Source organism: Schistocerca piceifrons, chromosome 4 (assembly GCF_021461385.2).
Source record: "Schistocerca piceifrons isolate TAMUIC-IGC-003096 chromosome 4, iqSchPice1.1, whole genome shotgun sequence".
Taxonomy (NCBI): domain Eukaryota; kingdom Metazoa; phylum Arthropoda; class Insecta; order Orthoptera; family Acrididae; genus Schistocerca; species Schistocerca piceifrons.
The window spans coordinates 83,087,253-83,104,146 of record NC_060141.1 but is presented as its reverse complement, the minus strand read 5'-3'; the positions used below and the strand labels follow the sequence as shown (position 1 = coordinate 83,104,146).

The window sequence follows — 16,894 nt, the reverse complement described above, 5'->3', positions numbered from 1 at the left end:
CCACAATGAGGAAATCAAAGAAAAACTAGGAATGAACTCTATAGATGTAGCAGTCAGGGCGAACAGGCTTAGATGGTGGGGTCATGTTACACACATGGGAGAAGCAAGGTCATCCAAGAGACTCATGTGTTCAGAAGTAGAGGGTAGGAGGAGTCGGGGCAGACCAAGGAGAAGGTACCTGGATTCGGTTAAGTATGATTTTGAAGTAATAGGTTTAACATCAGAAGAGGCACTAATGTTAGCACTGAATAGGGGATCATGGAGGAATTTTATAAGGGGGCTATGCTCCAGACTGAACACTGAAAGGCATAATTAGTCTTAAATGATGATGATGATGATGATGATGATGATGATGATGATGACATCTCTCCGTTCCTGAGAAAAACGATTCTTAACAGTCAGACAGAGAGAGATGGACGGACAGACAAAAAAATTGATCCTATAATGGTTTTGTGACTGAGGCACAATACCCTAAAAATGAAATATATGATCAACACCAGAAACAAAATAAAGGTGGAGAGGCATTGGGCTGTTTGCAGTGTTTGAAAGAGTAAATCAGTTTAAGAACATGTGTGGAATGCTTATGAAAGATAATATGGGACCAACAGAGAAAAAGGCAAGAATTGCTGCAGGTAACAGGTGCTATTACAGCTTCCTTAACATGTTGCGATCCTCCAATAAGTCAAGACAGCTGAAGATGACAGTTTACAAAATGATTATTATGTATGTTATGTAAGGGTCCGAAATATGGATAATAACAATGACAACGACGACGACAACAACAACAACCATTCCAGAACTGCACGAACTCAATATCTACTGTGGTTGATGGATTTTTATCAAGGCACAAAGGTTATAGTGGTTGGGACATGTGCACGAAATGGAAGAACAGCTAGTAACAAAGAAGGTAAACTATTTGCAAAGCCAGAGGGTAGCTGCTCAGTGGGGAGACTACGAGTGCAATGGCTGGAAGATGTACAGACAGATCTGAGAAGATGATGGGTGCAGAACTGGAGACGGCTGACAAAGTCTAGAGATGATTGGAAGAGAAAGATAGTCAACAGGGTGCGGGCCCCTCACAGGCTACAGCACCAGAAAATAAGTAGAAGAAGAGAGAAGAGGAGACTTCAGTTGTCTTCCTTGTTCTTCATTACATGACAAGTACTATGAGTTTCACAATGTCCCTTTTTAATTTACAGACTGTCCGGCATGATGTGAAGTAGAAATGTATACAGAGGGTCCCATTTCTCAGTTCTTTGACATATTAAGGATACAGTTCTACAACATACAGCACTTTGTTTTTTGATGAGCTTTCACATCTATGTTCACTTTCTTCTCTCAACACAACCTTTAACACATTCTACCATATTAGAAAAAGGACAGATTGTTACTCACCATAAATATGGCCTGTTGAGTTCCAGACAGGCACACTAAGAAGACTATTAAGCATTATAGGTTTCAGCCAAAGCCATCTTCAGCAAAGAAAAAAAAATACACTCACATCTTGTACAAACTACAGACACAACACATTCTCTATCTTATCTGTTCAGCATTAAGCACACTCATGTTATCACAACATTCAAATTACTGTCTCTACTGTCCTATCTCATTACTCTAAAAATACATATTTGAAAACAAAAGTTAGTGTTTCTGTTTTAATATTTTCTTTTCTTTACGTGCAATAACGACTTTCTGATGAGTATGCTATACATAGTAGTTTTACCTCTTGCGTTTTAACTTCTCCATTTTTATGTGCAACAGAACCCGATGGATGCTGTCGCTGCTGATGTGACTGCTGCCCAGGCATCTGCTGCAGCTGCAGCTGCTGCTGCTGCTGTTGGTGTTGGTGTTGGTGTTGGTGTTGGTGTTGTTGTTGCTGCTGCTGCTGCTTGCGTGATGTATTACTGCTATCTGCACGCAAGGCTGAGACTCTTCCACCTGATGCAGTTCGTCTAGCTTGCTGGGTCATAGCCAATTTAACCTGTCTTAAGTCCAGACTGCGAGATCCTGAACTGCTTGTAGAGCTGTGCTGTAACATACATATTAAAATATCTGGTGTATACACAAGGTTAATTATGGTGAGTTTTCCCTAGGACAAAACATAGTTGTTCCAACAATCCTGCAGAATAAAAGTTTTCCTACCCCATTTTAAAAGAGAGCAGCAACATCAACAATGATATTAATAAGCTTCTGAATACAGATCACAAATGCAATTTGCAGATGCAGAGATAACTTCTTTGGCCATAAGGACTAAACACACCACCTGCTGGACATGAGGATTATTTAATATCTTTAACTCAAAACCCAAAACAATGTTGTCCTGGTATCTGAATGTCAAAGATGTCAAAATATGTGCATATGAGAAGAAGTAGTACTCTACCAGCGTAAAACACAAACTTACCCTCGCAGAAAGGCTGACATGACGTGACCTGTGTGTCTCATCACTTGGCATCAATACGAGACAAGCAGCTTCCTGAATCCTACGCTGCAGCTCAGGTTCCATTAGTAACCAAGAGGGGCTTCGGGCAGCACGGGGGGCCTGCCGCACCAGGCTGACTTCCACCCTTTTTTGTAATCGTTCTAACAGCTCCAAAAAGCACTGTAACAACAAAATACATCATACTACACTTAACCAAAATTTGATGATCTGCAGATGTTTTGCAGAAATATCTTATTTTGACAATATTTTATCTTTAATACTGCGAAAAAAAGGGGGAGGGGCGGTGGGGGAGGGTGAGAAACTGCGCAATGACACCAAATAACACTCATTCAAATACTATATATATGTGCTAAACGTAAACTGACAATACTGTTTTCTATTTTGCATTCAGGGACCAGCAGCACGAAATTGCTGACCAATAAGGGGTGCGGCAGCCGCTATGCCAGGTCAGTAGCCGAAGAAGACTGCACCAAGCCACACCAGAGCGTGCACAAATACTACTGAAAGATTAGTTGTACCAAAGGAAAACTGAATCAATGACACTAATAAATTATGAGACAGAATTTCTGGAATCTACTTACCTTCACAAGACGAAATGTAAAGTAGTACCAATACACACACAAAAGAAGGATTGACACATTGCCTAGCTTTCAGAGCTAATAGCTCCTGGAGGTTGAGGAAGGTTAAGAAAGAAGGGTAGGTCACTCAGACCCGAGGATGAGAGATGCCCACCTAAAGATTCACACAGTTTCCTTGATGCAGAACACACAGCATAAAGAAAAATATTTCTAATGGTTTCTTTTGATGCTCCTTTTCTACAGCATCTGTCTCGATGTGTCAAAGTCCCAAAATTTATTATGGGTATTCTGAAGAGGTGTTCGGTCATCGAGACTGCCGTACTACATGTCCAGTAGAAATTGTCCCAAATATATGTTTGAAAATATCTTTATTTTTTGCGGTTTTCAATTATTTGTGTATCTCTTCCCTCATATTACCATGACTGATTGAGAATATACTGTATTTAATCTATCCACTAGCTCTCTGTTGATGCTGACCATCTTTCCAGTGAAAACTCACAGTTAACTATTTCAAAATAATACATGCTGTTGCCATTTTCGTTTTCTCCATACAACCCTTACAGTTTGCTACTTCTCTTCACTTGTGATACAAATAATTAGTTTTGCAATATGTAATGCATTTCTTTCTTTCTTTCCTTTGTACTACTGAGGAGTGGGTCTGGCAGAAAAACACACATTGTCTACACACTTTTGTCTTTCACATGGAGAATCACAATGGAACATTACCTCATTTTGGTTAAACTTATGAAGCTCCATAGTGTTCAAACCAACGTACAGAATGTAATCCATGTAAATTTATGCCCCCCCCTCTCCCTCCCCCCTCCCCCTTCACCCCTATATCCAACTCCCTCTTTGGGTTTTCACACATTAAAGAAGCTTCTTCACATTTATTCAATGGGAATTAATTAATTAAAATTGTTATTTCCAATAAATAAACGAATGATGAAAATATAGTGGCGAAGCTTTTTAATCGTGTGATACCCAACACATCAGCACTATAAGTAACTGTATATTTGCTGTTAATTTTTACTGGTTATCCCGAAAAAATGAAGGAAGTAAGGAAGAGAGATTATAGTGTAATACACAGAGGTGACAGAAATCATGGAATATGCACATACACAGGTGGCGACAGAGTCATGTACACAAGGTACAAATGGACAGTGCATTGGCAGAGCTGTCGTCTGTGCTCAGATGATTCATGTGAAGAAGTTTCCAATGTGACTTTGGCCGCAAGAAGGAATTAATAGATTTTGAATGCGGAATGGTAGTTGGAGCTAGCACATGGGACATTACATTTCTGTACTCATTAGGGAATTCAATAATCTGAGTTCCACAGTGTCAAGATTATACCAAGAATGCCAAAATTCAAGTGTTACCTCTCACTACAGACAATGCAGCAGCTGACACAGCCTTCACTTAACGACAGACAGCAACAGCGTTTGTGCAGATTTGTCATTGCCAACAGACATAATCACAAAAATCAATATGAGATGTACATCAAATGTATCTGTTAGGATACTGCAACAAAATATGGCATTAATGGGCTATGGCAGCAGACGAAAGATGCGGGTGCCTTTGCCAACAGCACAACCTTGCCTGCAGCATCTATCCTGGACCCATGGCCATATCTATCTGGTCCCAGGTGACTGGAAAACCATGGCCTTGACAGGTGAATCCCAATTTCAGTTGGTAAGAGTTGACTGTAGGATTCGAGTGTGGTGCAGATGCCATGAAGCCATGCTGTCAACAAGGCACTATGCATGCTGGTGGTGGCTCCATAATGGTGTGGGTTGTGTCCACAAGGAATAGACAGGGTCCTCTAGTCCAACTGAACTTCTTGGAGACCATTTGCAGCCATTCATGGACTTCACGTTACTAACAAATGTTTGAATTTTTATGGATAACAATGTGCAATGTCACAGCCACCCAGATCAAAGACTGATTGTTGGGGACTGAATCAGATGAGATTGTTGTTGTTTTTGTTTTTGTTGTGGTCTTCAGTCCTGAGACTGGTTTGATGCAGCTCTCCATGCTAATCTATCCTGTGCAAGCTCCTTCATCTCCCAGTACCTACTGCAACCTATATCCTTCTGAATCTGCTTAGTGTATTCATCTCTTGGTCTCCCTCTATGGTTTTTACCCTCCACGCTGCCCTCCAATGCTAAATTTGTGATCCCTTGATGCCTCAGAACATGTCCTACCAGCCGATCCCTTCTTCTAGTCAAGTTGTGCCACAAATTTCTCTTCTCCCCAGTCCTATTCAATACCTCCTCATTAGTTACGTGATCTACCCACCTAATCTTCAACATTCTTCTGTAGTACCACATTTCGAAAGCTTCTATTCTCTTCTTGTCCAAACTATTTATTGTCCATGTTTCACTTCCATACATGGCTACACTCCATACAAATACTTTCAGAAACGACTTCCTGACACTTAAATCTATACTGGATGTTAACAAATTTCTCTTCTTCAGAAACGCTTTCTTGCCATTGCCAGTCTACATTTTATATCCTCTGTACTTCGACCATCGTCAGTTATTTTGCTCCCCAAATAGCAAAACTCCTTTACTACTTTAAGTGTCTCATTTCTTAATCTAATTCCCTCAGCATCACCCGACTTAATTCGACTGCATTCCATTATCCTCGTTTTGCTTTTGTCGATGTTCATCTTATATCGTCCTTTCAAGACACTGTCCATTCCATTCAGCAGCTCTTCCAAGTCCTTTCCTGTCTCTGACAGAATTACAATGTCATCGGTGAACCTCAAAGTTTTTATTTCTTCTCCATGGATTTTAATACCTACACCGAATTTTTCTTTTGTTTCCTTTACTGCATGCTCAATATACAGATTGAATAACATCGGGGAGAGGCTACAACCCTGTCTCACTCCCTTCCCAACCACTGCTTCCCTTTCATGCCCCTCGACTCTTGTAACTGCCATCTGGTTTCTGTACAAATTGTAAATAGCCTTTCGCTCCCTGTATTTTACCCCTGCCACCTTTAGAATTTGAAAGGGAGTATTCCAGTCAACATTGTCAAAAGCTTTCTCTAAGTCTACAAATGCTAGAAATGTAGGTTTGCCTTTTCTTAATCTTTCTTCTAAGATAAGTCGTAAGGTCAGTATTGCCTCATCTGTTCCAACATTTCTACGGAATCCAAACTGATCTTCCCCGAGGTCGGCTTCTACCAGTTTTTCCATTTGTCTGTAAATAATTCGTGTTAGTATTTTGCAGCTGTGACCGATAGTTCGCTAATTTTCACATCTGTCAACACCTGCTTTCTTTGGGATTGGAATTATTATATTCTTCTTGAAGTCTGAGGGTATTTCACCAGTCTCGTACATCTTGCTCACCAGATGGAAGAGTTTTGTCATGACTGGCTCTCCCAAGGCCGTCAGAAGTTCTAATGGAATGTTGTCTACTTCTGGGGCCTTGTTTCGACTCAGGTCTTTCAGTGCTCTGTCAAACTCTTCACACAGTATCGTATCTCCGATTTCATCTTCATCTACATCCTCTTCCATTTCCATAATATTGTCCTCAAGTACATCACCCTTGTATAGACCCTCTATATACTCCTTCCACCTTTCTGCTTTCCCCTCTTTGCTTAGAACTGGGTTTCCATCTGAGCTCTTGATATTCATACAAGTGGTTCTCTTTTCTCCAAAGGTCTCTTTAATTTTCCTGTAGGGTGTATCTATCTTACCCCTAGTGAGATAAGCCTCCACATCCTTACATTTGTCCTCTAGCCATGCCTCCTTAGCCATTTTGCACTTCCTGTCGATCTCATTTTTGAGACGTTTGTATTCCTTTTTGCCTGCTTCACTTGCTGCATTTTTGTATTTTCTCCTTTCATCAATTAAATTCAGAATCCCTTCTGTTACCCAAGGATTTCTACTAGCCCTCGTCTTTTTACCTACATGATCCTCTGCCGCCTTCACTACTTCATCCCTCAAAACTACCCATTCTTCTTTTACTGTATTTCTTTCCCCCATTCCTGTCGATTGTTCCCTTATGCCCTCCCTGAAACTCTGTCCAACCTCTGGTTCTTTCAGTTTTTCCAGGTCCCATCTCCTTAAATTCCCACCGCTTTGCAGTTTATTCAGTTTTAATCTACAGTTCATAACCAATAGATTGTGGTCAGAGTCCACATCCGCCCCTGGAAATGTCTTACAATTTAAAATCTGGTTCCTAAATCTCTGTCTTACCATTATATAATCTATCTGAAACTTTCTAGTATCTCCAGGGTTCTTCCATGTATACAACCTTTTTTTCATGATTCTTGAACCAAGTGTTAGCTATGATTAAGTTATGCTCTGTGCAAAATTCTAAGAGACGGCTTCCTCTTTCATTTCTTAGCCCCAATCGATATTCACCTACTATGTTTCCTTCTCTCCCTTTTCCTACTGTCGACTTCCAGTCACCCATGACTATTAAATTTTCGTCTCCCTTCACTACCTGAATAATTTCTTTTATCTCATCATACATTTCTTCAATTTCTTCGTCATCTGCAGAGCTAATTGACATATAAACTTGTACTGCTGTAGTAGGCATGGGCTTCGTGTCTATCTTGGCCACTATAATACGTTCACTATTCTGTTAGTAGTAGCTTACCCACATTCATATTTTCCTATTTATTATTAAACCTACTCCTGCATTACCCCTATTTGATTTTGTGTTTATAACTCTGTATTCACTTGTTGACCAGAAGTCTTGTTCCTCCTGCCACCGAACTTCACTAATTCCCACTATATCTAACTTTAACCTATCCATTTCCCTTTTTAAATTTTCTAACCTACCTGCCTGATTAAGGGATCTGACATTCCACACTCCGATCCGTAGAATGCCAGTTTTCTTTCTCCTGATAACGATGAGATTTGAAAACGAAAATCAAATCTCGCCCGATGCAGTCCCCAACAATCAGTCTTTCCTTCTCATCCCATATGGTAAGCCTCCACTGACCCGCAGTTCTGGGTGGCTTTCCTGAAATCTCCCCCTTTTTCTAGACCTCTCCAGTCCTTTTCCTTCACCCCTCTTCCTTCCCCTTCAACCCTTCTGCCTGAAGGGGGAGCCACTGGATCCGAAAGCTTGCCAATTACCACCGTCTTTTATGTGTGTGTTCTGCTGCCGTAGATTTTTATCTATACAATTAAATAATTTTGTCAATAATTGATTGTTTTCATTGTTAAATGAGTTAAAAAGGTTTACTCATCTTTGTGACTTGTAGCATGATCAAGTCTGCAACACTGCATGTAGCATACAAAAAAAGCCCCTCAACGGCTAAGTGCAACTGACTGTAGGTAAACTTCACAATACATAGCAAATGTAATTACAACAACTGTCTGTTCAATTGCATGAGTTCACTAAACAACATTGACTGTCAAGTCAGCCCTGGATGATGATCTATAACCATGGGGGTGAAAGCTGCTCTTCTATTTTCCAAGTAGGCTTCTGTCCATTGTCATCTGGTCATTGGCGGATTGTAATTGGCCAACAACTGGCCGAGGCGAAGTCGATATCTTCATCCCCAGTGCTGCCTGTGGCACTGATGGAACTTCTGCAAGTGGTGAGTCTCTGGCACTGGCACCAGCTCGCAACTTTGCGCCTGTGGTGCTTTTGCCATGGCTGTGTCTTGTTTGGATGACACAGCGAATATAAAATGTAGACTGGCAATGGTAAGAAAAGCATTTCTGAATAAGAGAAACTTGTTAACATCAAATGCAGATTTAAGTGTTTGCAATTTTTTTCTGTAGGTTTTCGTCTGGAGAGTAGCCATGTATGGAAATGAAACATGGACGATATATAGTTTAGAAAAAAAAGAGGATTGCAGCTTTTCAAATGTGGTGCTACAGAAGAATGCTGAAGATTAGATGGGTCGATAATGTAACTAATGAGGAAATATTGAATAAAACTATGGAAGCAAGAAATTTGTGACACAACTTGACCAAAAGAAGGGATTGATTGGACACATTCTGAGACATCAAGGGATTACTAATTTAGTACTGGAGGGATATGTGGGAGCTAAGAATCTTAGAGGGGGACCAAGAGATGAATACAGTACGCAGATTTAGAAGGCTGTAGGTTGCAGTAATTATTTGGAGATGAAGAGGTTCGCGCAGGACAGAGCAGTATGGAGAGCTACATCATCAAAACAGTCTTTGGACTGAAGACCACAACAACAACAATTCAGATTCCTGTACTGCCATAAATAAAATATTGTCAACTCAATAAAATGCTCCAGTCCTATATTATGTCAAAGTTCACAATACAATTTGCACACAGTTTTACCTACGTTAATACAATGCACCATATCCCACTTACTTGCAGTCACTTCCAGTTATTTGCATTATGTGGAACATAAGGTCACATTACATTTCACCAGGAGATATTATCTGACTATGGATGTTTTATGGTGAGGCAATGCTTTGATTAATAATGTATTCATAGGCCATTTTTCTGCATTTTTTGGTCAAATTTAATATCTGTTTCATTTACCAAACAAGCTGGTTGAGAAACACCTTGGTGACTGTAGGGTTATCTATACACAAGGTGTGTGTAAAAAATTCAGTGAATAACCTCAGAAAATACAGAAAAGAAGAGTTACAAACAAAATACCTTTCCTGACATTCAATGTAATCACAATTAGCTACTACATCCTTCTGACATTGGCTGTAAGGATGTTGGAAACTATCAGCAAATGGTTCTTGTGGAATAATTCAAAGCACCATGATCACAGGTTGCCTATTGGCATAATTGCAGAAGATGAGACCAATATGATCTGGAGACCAAGAGACAGCCTATGGCACGGTGATCATCATCTTCCCCTGCCCCCTCCCCCAAAGATAGTCAGCTGACAAAACGCAAGATAAATATAATGATGATCATCTTTCTTTGGCAGCAAGAGCTTAAGCCATCACAAACTTCTACCCAACAGAGGCAGGGAAGATGAACACCATGCCACTGATTCTCACTTGGTCTCCGCATCATATTGGTAGCACCAGGTTTGATCTACTGCAATGATGAGGATATCCAATACCATGCAACAGCAGTGCTTCAAGCAATTCCAAAAATAGCATTTGTTGACAGTTTCCCACAGCCTTACAACAAATGTCACAGGGGGTGTTGTAGCTAATGGTGATTACTCTGAAGGTCAGTACAGATATTTTGTTTGCAACCCTTGTTTCTCTTAGTAGTCAGTTAGTTAGTCACATGCTCCATAGACCATTTGAACGATTCGTGGAATGAGTCAGTTCACAGGATACATATTCATAATTAGTGTTAACATTGATGAACACATTATCATTTTTTTCCTAGTCATGCAACTACACTTACAAGCAAGATTTTTCTTTCTTTTCTTTTCTTTTTTTACTGGATACCAGTTTTTGAGCAGAAATTCATCAATGGAATAGACGAAGCTGTCTTTGAGAAATGATTTTAAATTAGATTTAAAACTTGCTTCATTACCAGTCAGACATTTTGTGTTATGGGGTAAATTATCAAAGATTTTTACAGTTTCATATTGAACTAATCTCTGAGCAACTGACAGCATTAACAATGGGTAATAAAGGTCACTTTTCCCTCTAGCATTGTACGTATGTACATCACTGTTTTTCTTGAATTGTGATGGATTATTTACGATGAATTTCATTAGTGAAAATATGTAATGTGAGGCGCAGTTAAAATGCCTAACTCCTTCAAGAGATACTTACATGATGTCCATGGACGAACACCACATATTATTCTTACTGCTTACTTTTGTGCAATCAATACTTTCTTTCCAAGTGAAGAGATACCCCAAAAATTATTCCACAAGCCATTATTGTGTGTAAATATGCAAATTATGTAGGGAGACTGATACATTTGTTTGCAAGATTAGCAATTACACGAAAATCAAAAGTACCTGAACTTAATTGTTTGAGAAGCTCAGTAATATCCCTTTTCCAGCTCAAGTTTTCATCAAACTGTACATCCAAAAATTTGGAGGACTGTACGATATTTACTGACTTCTGCACATGTGCTACACCAATTGTTAGTATGACTATTTGTCACACCAAATGTAGTGGTTTTTTTCCCCCCCCCCAAAATTTAGGGAGAGCTCATTTTCAGAGAACCATAATTTACTGTTTTTTCTGTTGCCGTCTCTCTAATGGGATTTACTGCAAAACATATCGCCTGATACCATTCATCGCAATTTACAGACAGACCTTGTAAATGAACAAATAAGGACAATACGAACTAAAATAAATAAGAGCACAAAGAGCAGTTTTGCACAAAATTATAAAGGTAATTCTTACTGTGTTCCAAAAATTCAAATTTTATAATTGCTCGCTAGGCTTTTATTAGCAGCAAAATAGAAAGACAGAAATAACTTACTGAACTCCACGGCACCTCTGGCTGAGGTTCTGAAGACTTTGCAGCACACAGTATGTGATGTAAATGGGCATAACTTTGGCATGCCTGGTCTGGTGGTAACCGATCTGTTGCAGCCATAAGGCTGTCTTCCAATTGGCTGATGTTCCAACTTGAATCTTTTGCCAATGACAGAAAGCTGCACAATAATTGTGAATGCTAATAATGCTACACAAAATACTGGAAAACATTCACATTAATGCAAAAACACATGTAGGTACACCATATTGCCACTTCAATTAGTAACTTAACATAATTTGAAACACACTGTGTCCATACCACGCAGGACTCAAATTAATGACATCATAAAACAACAGTACATACTGATAGAGAGCACCGAGGATCAACTTGTAAAATGAGGTAATGATTCTTTTGGAACCGTGCTCATAATCAAATCTGTGTATTAATTTCTTATTTACTCCTCACTTAGCTTGAAAATGCTGACTGCCATTCTACTGTTGGTGAAGCAAGCCTATTACTTTACATTACATATATTATATCCCACTGATTATATAGAGAGGAGCCACTGAGATGGGGAAAGAGATCATGGACGCCCATTGTAATACAACAGAATAAACTCTTATTTAACTGTGGTACCATATAGAAATGATAATACTGAGACACATAGCAATACTGATGCCACAAACAAGAAATAATTTAAAAATAGATGAAAGTATGGGTTGAGCTGGTCTGCAGGTCAGAGAGCAGACAAGCCCCCCCCCCCCCTCCACCCTAGGGCCCATATGCAATGAGAGGCACCTTACCCTCATCTGACCACCCAATAATCCAATGTAGGTGCAAGACAAACGGAATAAATAATTCCTTCAAACCAGGATAAGAGGAGATACATAGTAGTAAAAGTGAAATGGCTATAAATGTAATAAACATTTGTAGAAATAACAACAGTAAAATAAGGTGAGACAAGTAACTGGATCTGAAGGTGGGTTGGTGCAGCCGAGTGTCCCCCGGGACTTGGCATGTGACAGAGGAGTGTCCCTCCCACACCTGTCTGGCCCCATACCCATTATAGTCAAAGTATTAAAGATGGGAACAGAACCCACTCTCTAGGTAGAAGCAAAACATTTTACCTGTTCTTTCATCATCAGCTACTAGCAAGAATAAAGAGTGCTGCATGAAGGTACACTCCTCAAAAAGTAAGGTACGACAAAAAAGAGGACCAACTACATCTAAAAGTAATTAAAAATAGAGTAAAAGAGAGATGAATAGAGTGAATGGCAGAGGAGGTAAGGTCAAGGGCCTACCAGGCCCTGTATGCAGCAGGAGACACCCAAACCCAAACCACTGTGCCCTCACCCCAATAGCATTAGATCCAAAAGTAAAAAATCACATTCTTAGAGGAAATGGAGAAGCAGCTCAACTGTCCGTACATTATCCACAACATCAGATGCAAAGAACCCAGAAGATTGATCTTGACATGGACAGCCAGGAGGAGCGGGGCAATTTTCCATGTTGTGGGCCAGTGTCTGTGAGGTTCCACAACCTAAACACAAAGGTAAATCATCAAGTCAATTGAAGTTCTGTTTGTTTACAGTGCCAAATGCTGAACACTATCGATTTTTAGTTGTTCATTATTTGAACACATTAGTATTATATGTCCTACATCTACACATATACTCTGCCAGCCACCAAGCCATGTGTTATACACAGTAGGTTACACTTACTAATATTGAGAGATAACTGCCAGTCATTATACCACGCATTTATTTGCTGCAAATTCTCATTGATTTGTTCACAACTTTTGTGTGATACTGCTTTCCTGTAGACTACAGCATCATTGGCAAACAAGCTAATGTTCTGGTAAAGTAAGGTCACAGCAAACAGAGGAATGAATGATATGCCAGTGAAACTCCCAGGAGTCAGTCACTGTATGAAGCGGTCAACTTACCAGTGTTGCATGAAGAAGCAAGACAAATTGTTTTCACACCCTCATGCAACGACAAGACCCGTCGAGTGGCCACCGACGACACAAATTGCAGGCACTAGAACCAATCTGGCAACACTGCTGACTGCTGTTGAGTTCCTTTTTGTCCTAAATGCCACGATATCAAACATTTGGATGAAAACTGCCCTCAAGTGTAAAGTAAAGTCAACTGTGACTGGGGCAGGTACCAGAAATTTTGAGGACAATTGAGAACTGAATCAGCAAAATGCATGGAGAGGAGGGGTGGGGGGGTAGCAGTGAGATAAAACAGGCCAAACATAATTGAAAAGAAGGAAAAATTTTAATCTACATGAGTGCCCATGTGTGCACTCTGTTCTTACCTCCTGGCAAGAAGTGGATGCTAAAGCCACCCTGCTATCATATCAGTGGTTAGGGGATTGAAATAATTAATTCAGTGGGAACATGTCACGTTAATCTGTCAACTGACAGGAACAGATATGAATATGCAGTGGAAGCACTACAGAAATGAGGTCAGGATTTTAACACCAGCCTGGGAAATGACTTTCTGTGCCAATTCCAGGGTGTGATTGACTACAATTCACAGACAGTTCAAGTCAGCGAAATAATTAATCACTTTGGCAGTGATCACACTAAAAGGATGTGAGGAACTCCAGGGAAGGTGCCCATTCCCCGAAATTCTGATGAATCATATATCCTGGTGTTAAGTGCCAACACCCATGGAACTATATGCAACGTTACAGGAGAAAGTCTCTGGGCAACAGCCAAAACCCAAAACCCTGATGGAGCTATTTCCTGGTTGACTCACTGAGCCAGAATGAGATTCTGAATACACTTCAAGTACAAATAATATGAGATCTCTGTATGGCATAAATGGTAAAAAAGAGAATAAGTTTCTAAGTATGTCTAGACAGTTATAGCATAAGGGATGCCGTAAAACCCTTGGGTCTATACTGGTCAATACACAGAAGATATTAGTGATTTACTTCTTGGCAGGGGAAAACAGTTTCAGAAGAATATAGAAGCAGAAATCAGAAATCACAGCCTATAAAAGAAGTCTACCCAATCACTTGCACGAAAAATTATTAAACTTGTCTGAGCCTGAGAAGGGGCATTTGTATCCAATCATAAGATGAATTTGCATGGTTGATTGAGGATAAAATAGTCCACCATAAAATTTTGACTGGAGTTGCCAGACTGATAGCAAAAAAGCCTTACAGAATTCTGCATCACTTGCAGTCAGTTGTGGATGAGAGTTTCAGCAACAACTCAATGCTGGAATTATACAGCCCTCCTCTAGTCCATGGGCATCATCAATAATGGTTGTTCCGAAACAGTCCATTAATGGTATAAAGACCCAACATTTATTTATGGATATAACACTGTAAACACAGTTACAATGCCGCATATAGAGCCACTGCCTTGTATCAATTAAACATCAAATACACTGGGAACTGTAAATTCCTTAGCACTTTAGATATGAAATCACGGTACCTTCACCCCAAGAGACACTGAGAACTGGTTTTGTAGTGCCCTCCTAGGTATATGAGTTCTTAAGGATACCTTTCAGTTTAAGGAATGCATCCACCACATTTCAGTGACATGCAAACTTGTTGAGAGGGTTGAGGCCAACAATGTGCTTAGTCTATTTAGATGACATTACTGTACCCTTTAGAACAATTGAAGAACATGCTAAATGGTTGTCAAGTGTACTGTCATGATTACAGAAAGCACATTTGAGCCCGAAATTGGAAATGCTTCGTGGCATCACAGGTTCTGTACCTGAGCTGTATTATTACATTGGTAGGTGTAAAACATGACCCATACGGTAGACAATTTTCCTGCACTTGGTATTGTCAAAGAATTACAGAATTTTATTGATTTTGCATATTTACATCATCATTTTGTAAAAGACTATGCCATAGTAACTAAACCATTAACAATGTTGTTGAAACCAGGAATAACTTTTGGATGGACTGCAGAATGTCAGTCATTAATACAACAGATCAAAGATATGTTAATACATTCCCATTTGCTGATACACCCTGATTTTGAGAAGCCGTTTATATAGTCATGTGACATTTGAATTTGCTGTAAGGTGCATTCTGAGTCAGAAACAGGACGGTGAAGAAAAACTGATTAGTTATGCCTATCGACAACTCAATAAGCTTTAAGTTAATTACAACGCAACAGACAGGAATTGTTAGCTTGGTGTTTGGAATTAATTACTTTAAGTGCTATTTGTAGGCAAGAAGTTCATGGTGGTAACTGACCATGCTGCCCTTTTGTGGCTACTCAATTTGAATGACCCTAGTAGCTGTTTAACACGCTGGGCATTGAAGTTCAGTGAGTATGATTACAAACTATGTCATAAATTGGGAAAACTTCGTAAAAATGTCTCAAGTAGGAAGGTCTGTACAATGGAAGCAGATCAAATGCTTATAATGGAGCAGAGATGTGCAAAGAGAGGACGCTACTTGTTGTTAGTATGCCACTCTCCCAGATTCAGTATCCGAAGACAATTTACTGTATTGTAAGACTCTCAGAAGTGTGTTAGTAATACTGAAATCTCAAAGAGACAATAAAAGCCCAGCTTGCCACAGCAGCAAGCGAGCTGTACTGCTCAAGTTGCCACTTGTTACTGGTTGTGAAATCTGCAATGTAACTTGACAATATATGTGCATGCTTGTCTTCCACGCACACAAAGAGTGCAGCAAACACAGCAATGGCATCTGATGTAGATCCTGCTGGAAGCCTATGTCAGTGGTCAGCAAACCCATTAGTCGAAAGAGCAAATATCAACAGCAAAGTGAGTAATTTTTCTTTTGAGAGCCATTTTTTTTAAACTTAAGCTGTACAGGTAGGTACAATTTTATTAACTTAATCAGGGACTCCTAAGCTGAGATTTGCTAAAAATGTCCTCAATCTGATCAAGGTACATTTGCTAAGCTTCTCCACATCCAACTTCCCATCTATATTCGTCTTTGATATTAGTTTTATTTTCCATACAAGTACCAGGAATAATTAATTAATACATTTTTTATTATCCACATAAATAGGAGTTATATGGCCTATGTTACTTTCCCAGATAACAGGCTGTAGTTATAAGAATAAACAAACACTGGTTTCATCTATCTTATTTTATTCATCCTCTTTATATGGTCCAAATGATCTCAATAAATCTTTCTCAATACTCGACATTACATATTCATTCTCTCCACAATGCTCCATAAAATTAGCTTAATAAATTCTGTTTAAAGAATGTCCTGTAAATCTGGTGCTCTGCAGCTTGTACAACTTGTAAATGTGTCACTTATTAAGGCTAGTATTACACTATCATATTTCTTTGTCGAAGTTGATATGTCAGATATTTATGTCAAAGAAATTTGATGGTGTAATAAGGAACTTTGTCAAATTTCGCCTGTTGTCAAATAAATATCATCACAGCTAGAGCCTCACCGTAGATTTTATCACAAAAGTCATTTGTCTTCTGTTCACTGCGATGTGAAATTTAACCACCTGCAGCACTGGCATCGCTAAAGCTATTTGA

The 16,894-nt window shown here is 39.5% G+C and overlaps 1 protein-coding gene across 1 annotated transcript in view; it reads right to left on the bottom strand.

Moving 5' to 3' along the window:
- Positions 1–16,894, bottom strand: part of LOC124794775 — a 196,902-nt gene that overhangs the window by 34,093 nt on the left and 145,915 nt on the right. Inside the window, exons 9-11 of the mRNA XM_047258409.1 lie at positions 11,388–11,562; positions 2,402–2,599; positions 1,724–2,029 (exon numbers count right to left, since the gene is read on the bottom strand). Of these exons, the coding sequence (XP_047114365.1) occupies positions 1,724–2,029; positions 2,402–2,599; positions 11,388–11,562 (679 nt within the window). The remainder of the gene's footprint in view (positions 1–1,723; positions 2,030–2,401; positions 2,600–11,387; positions 11,563–16,894) is intronic.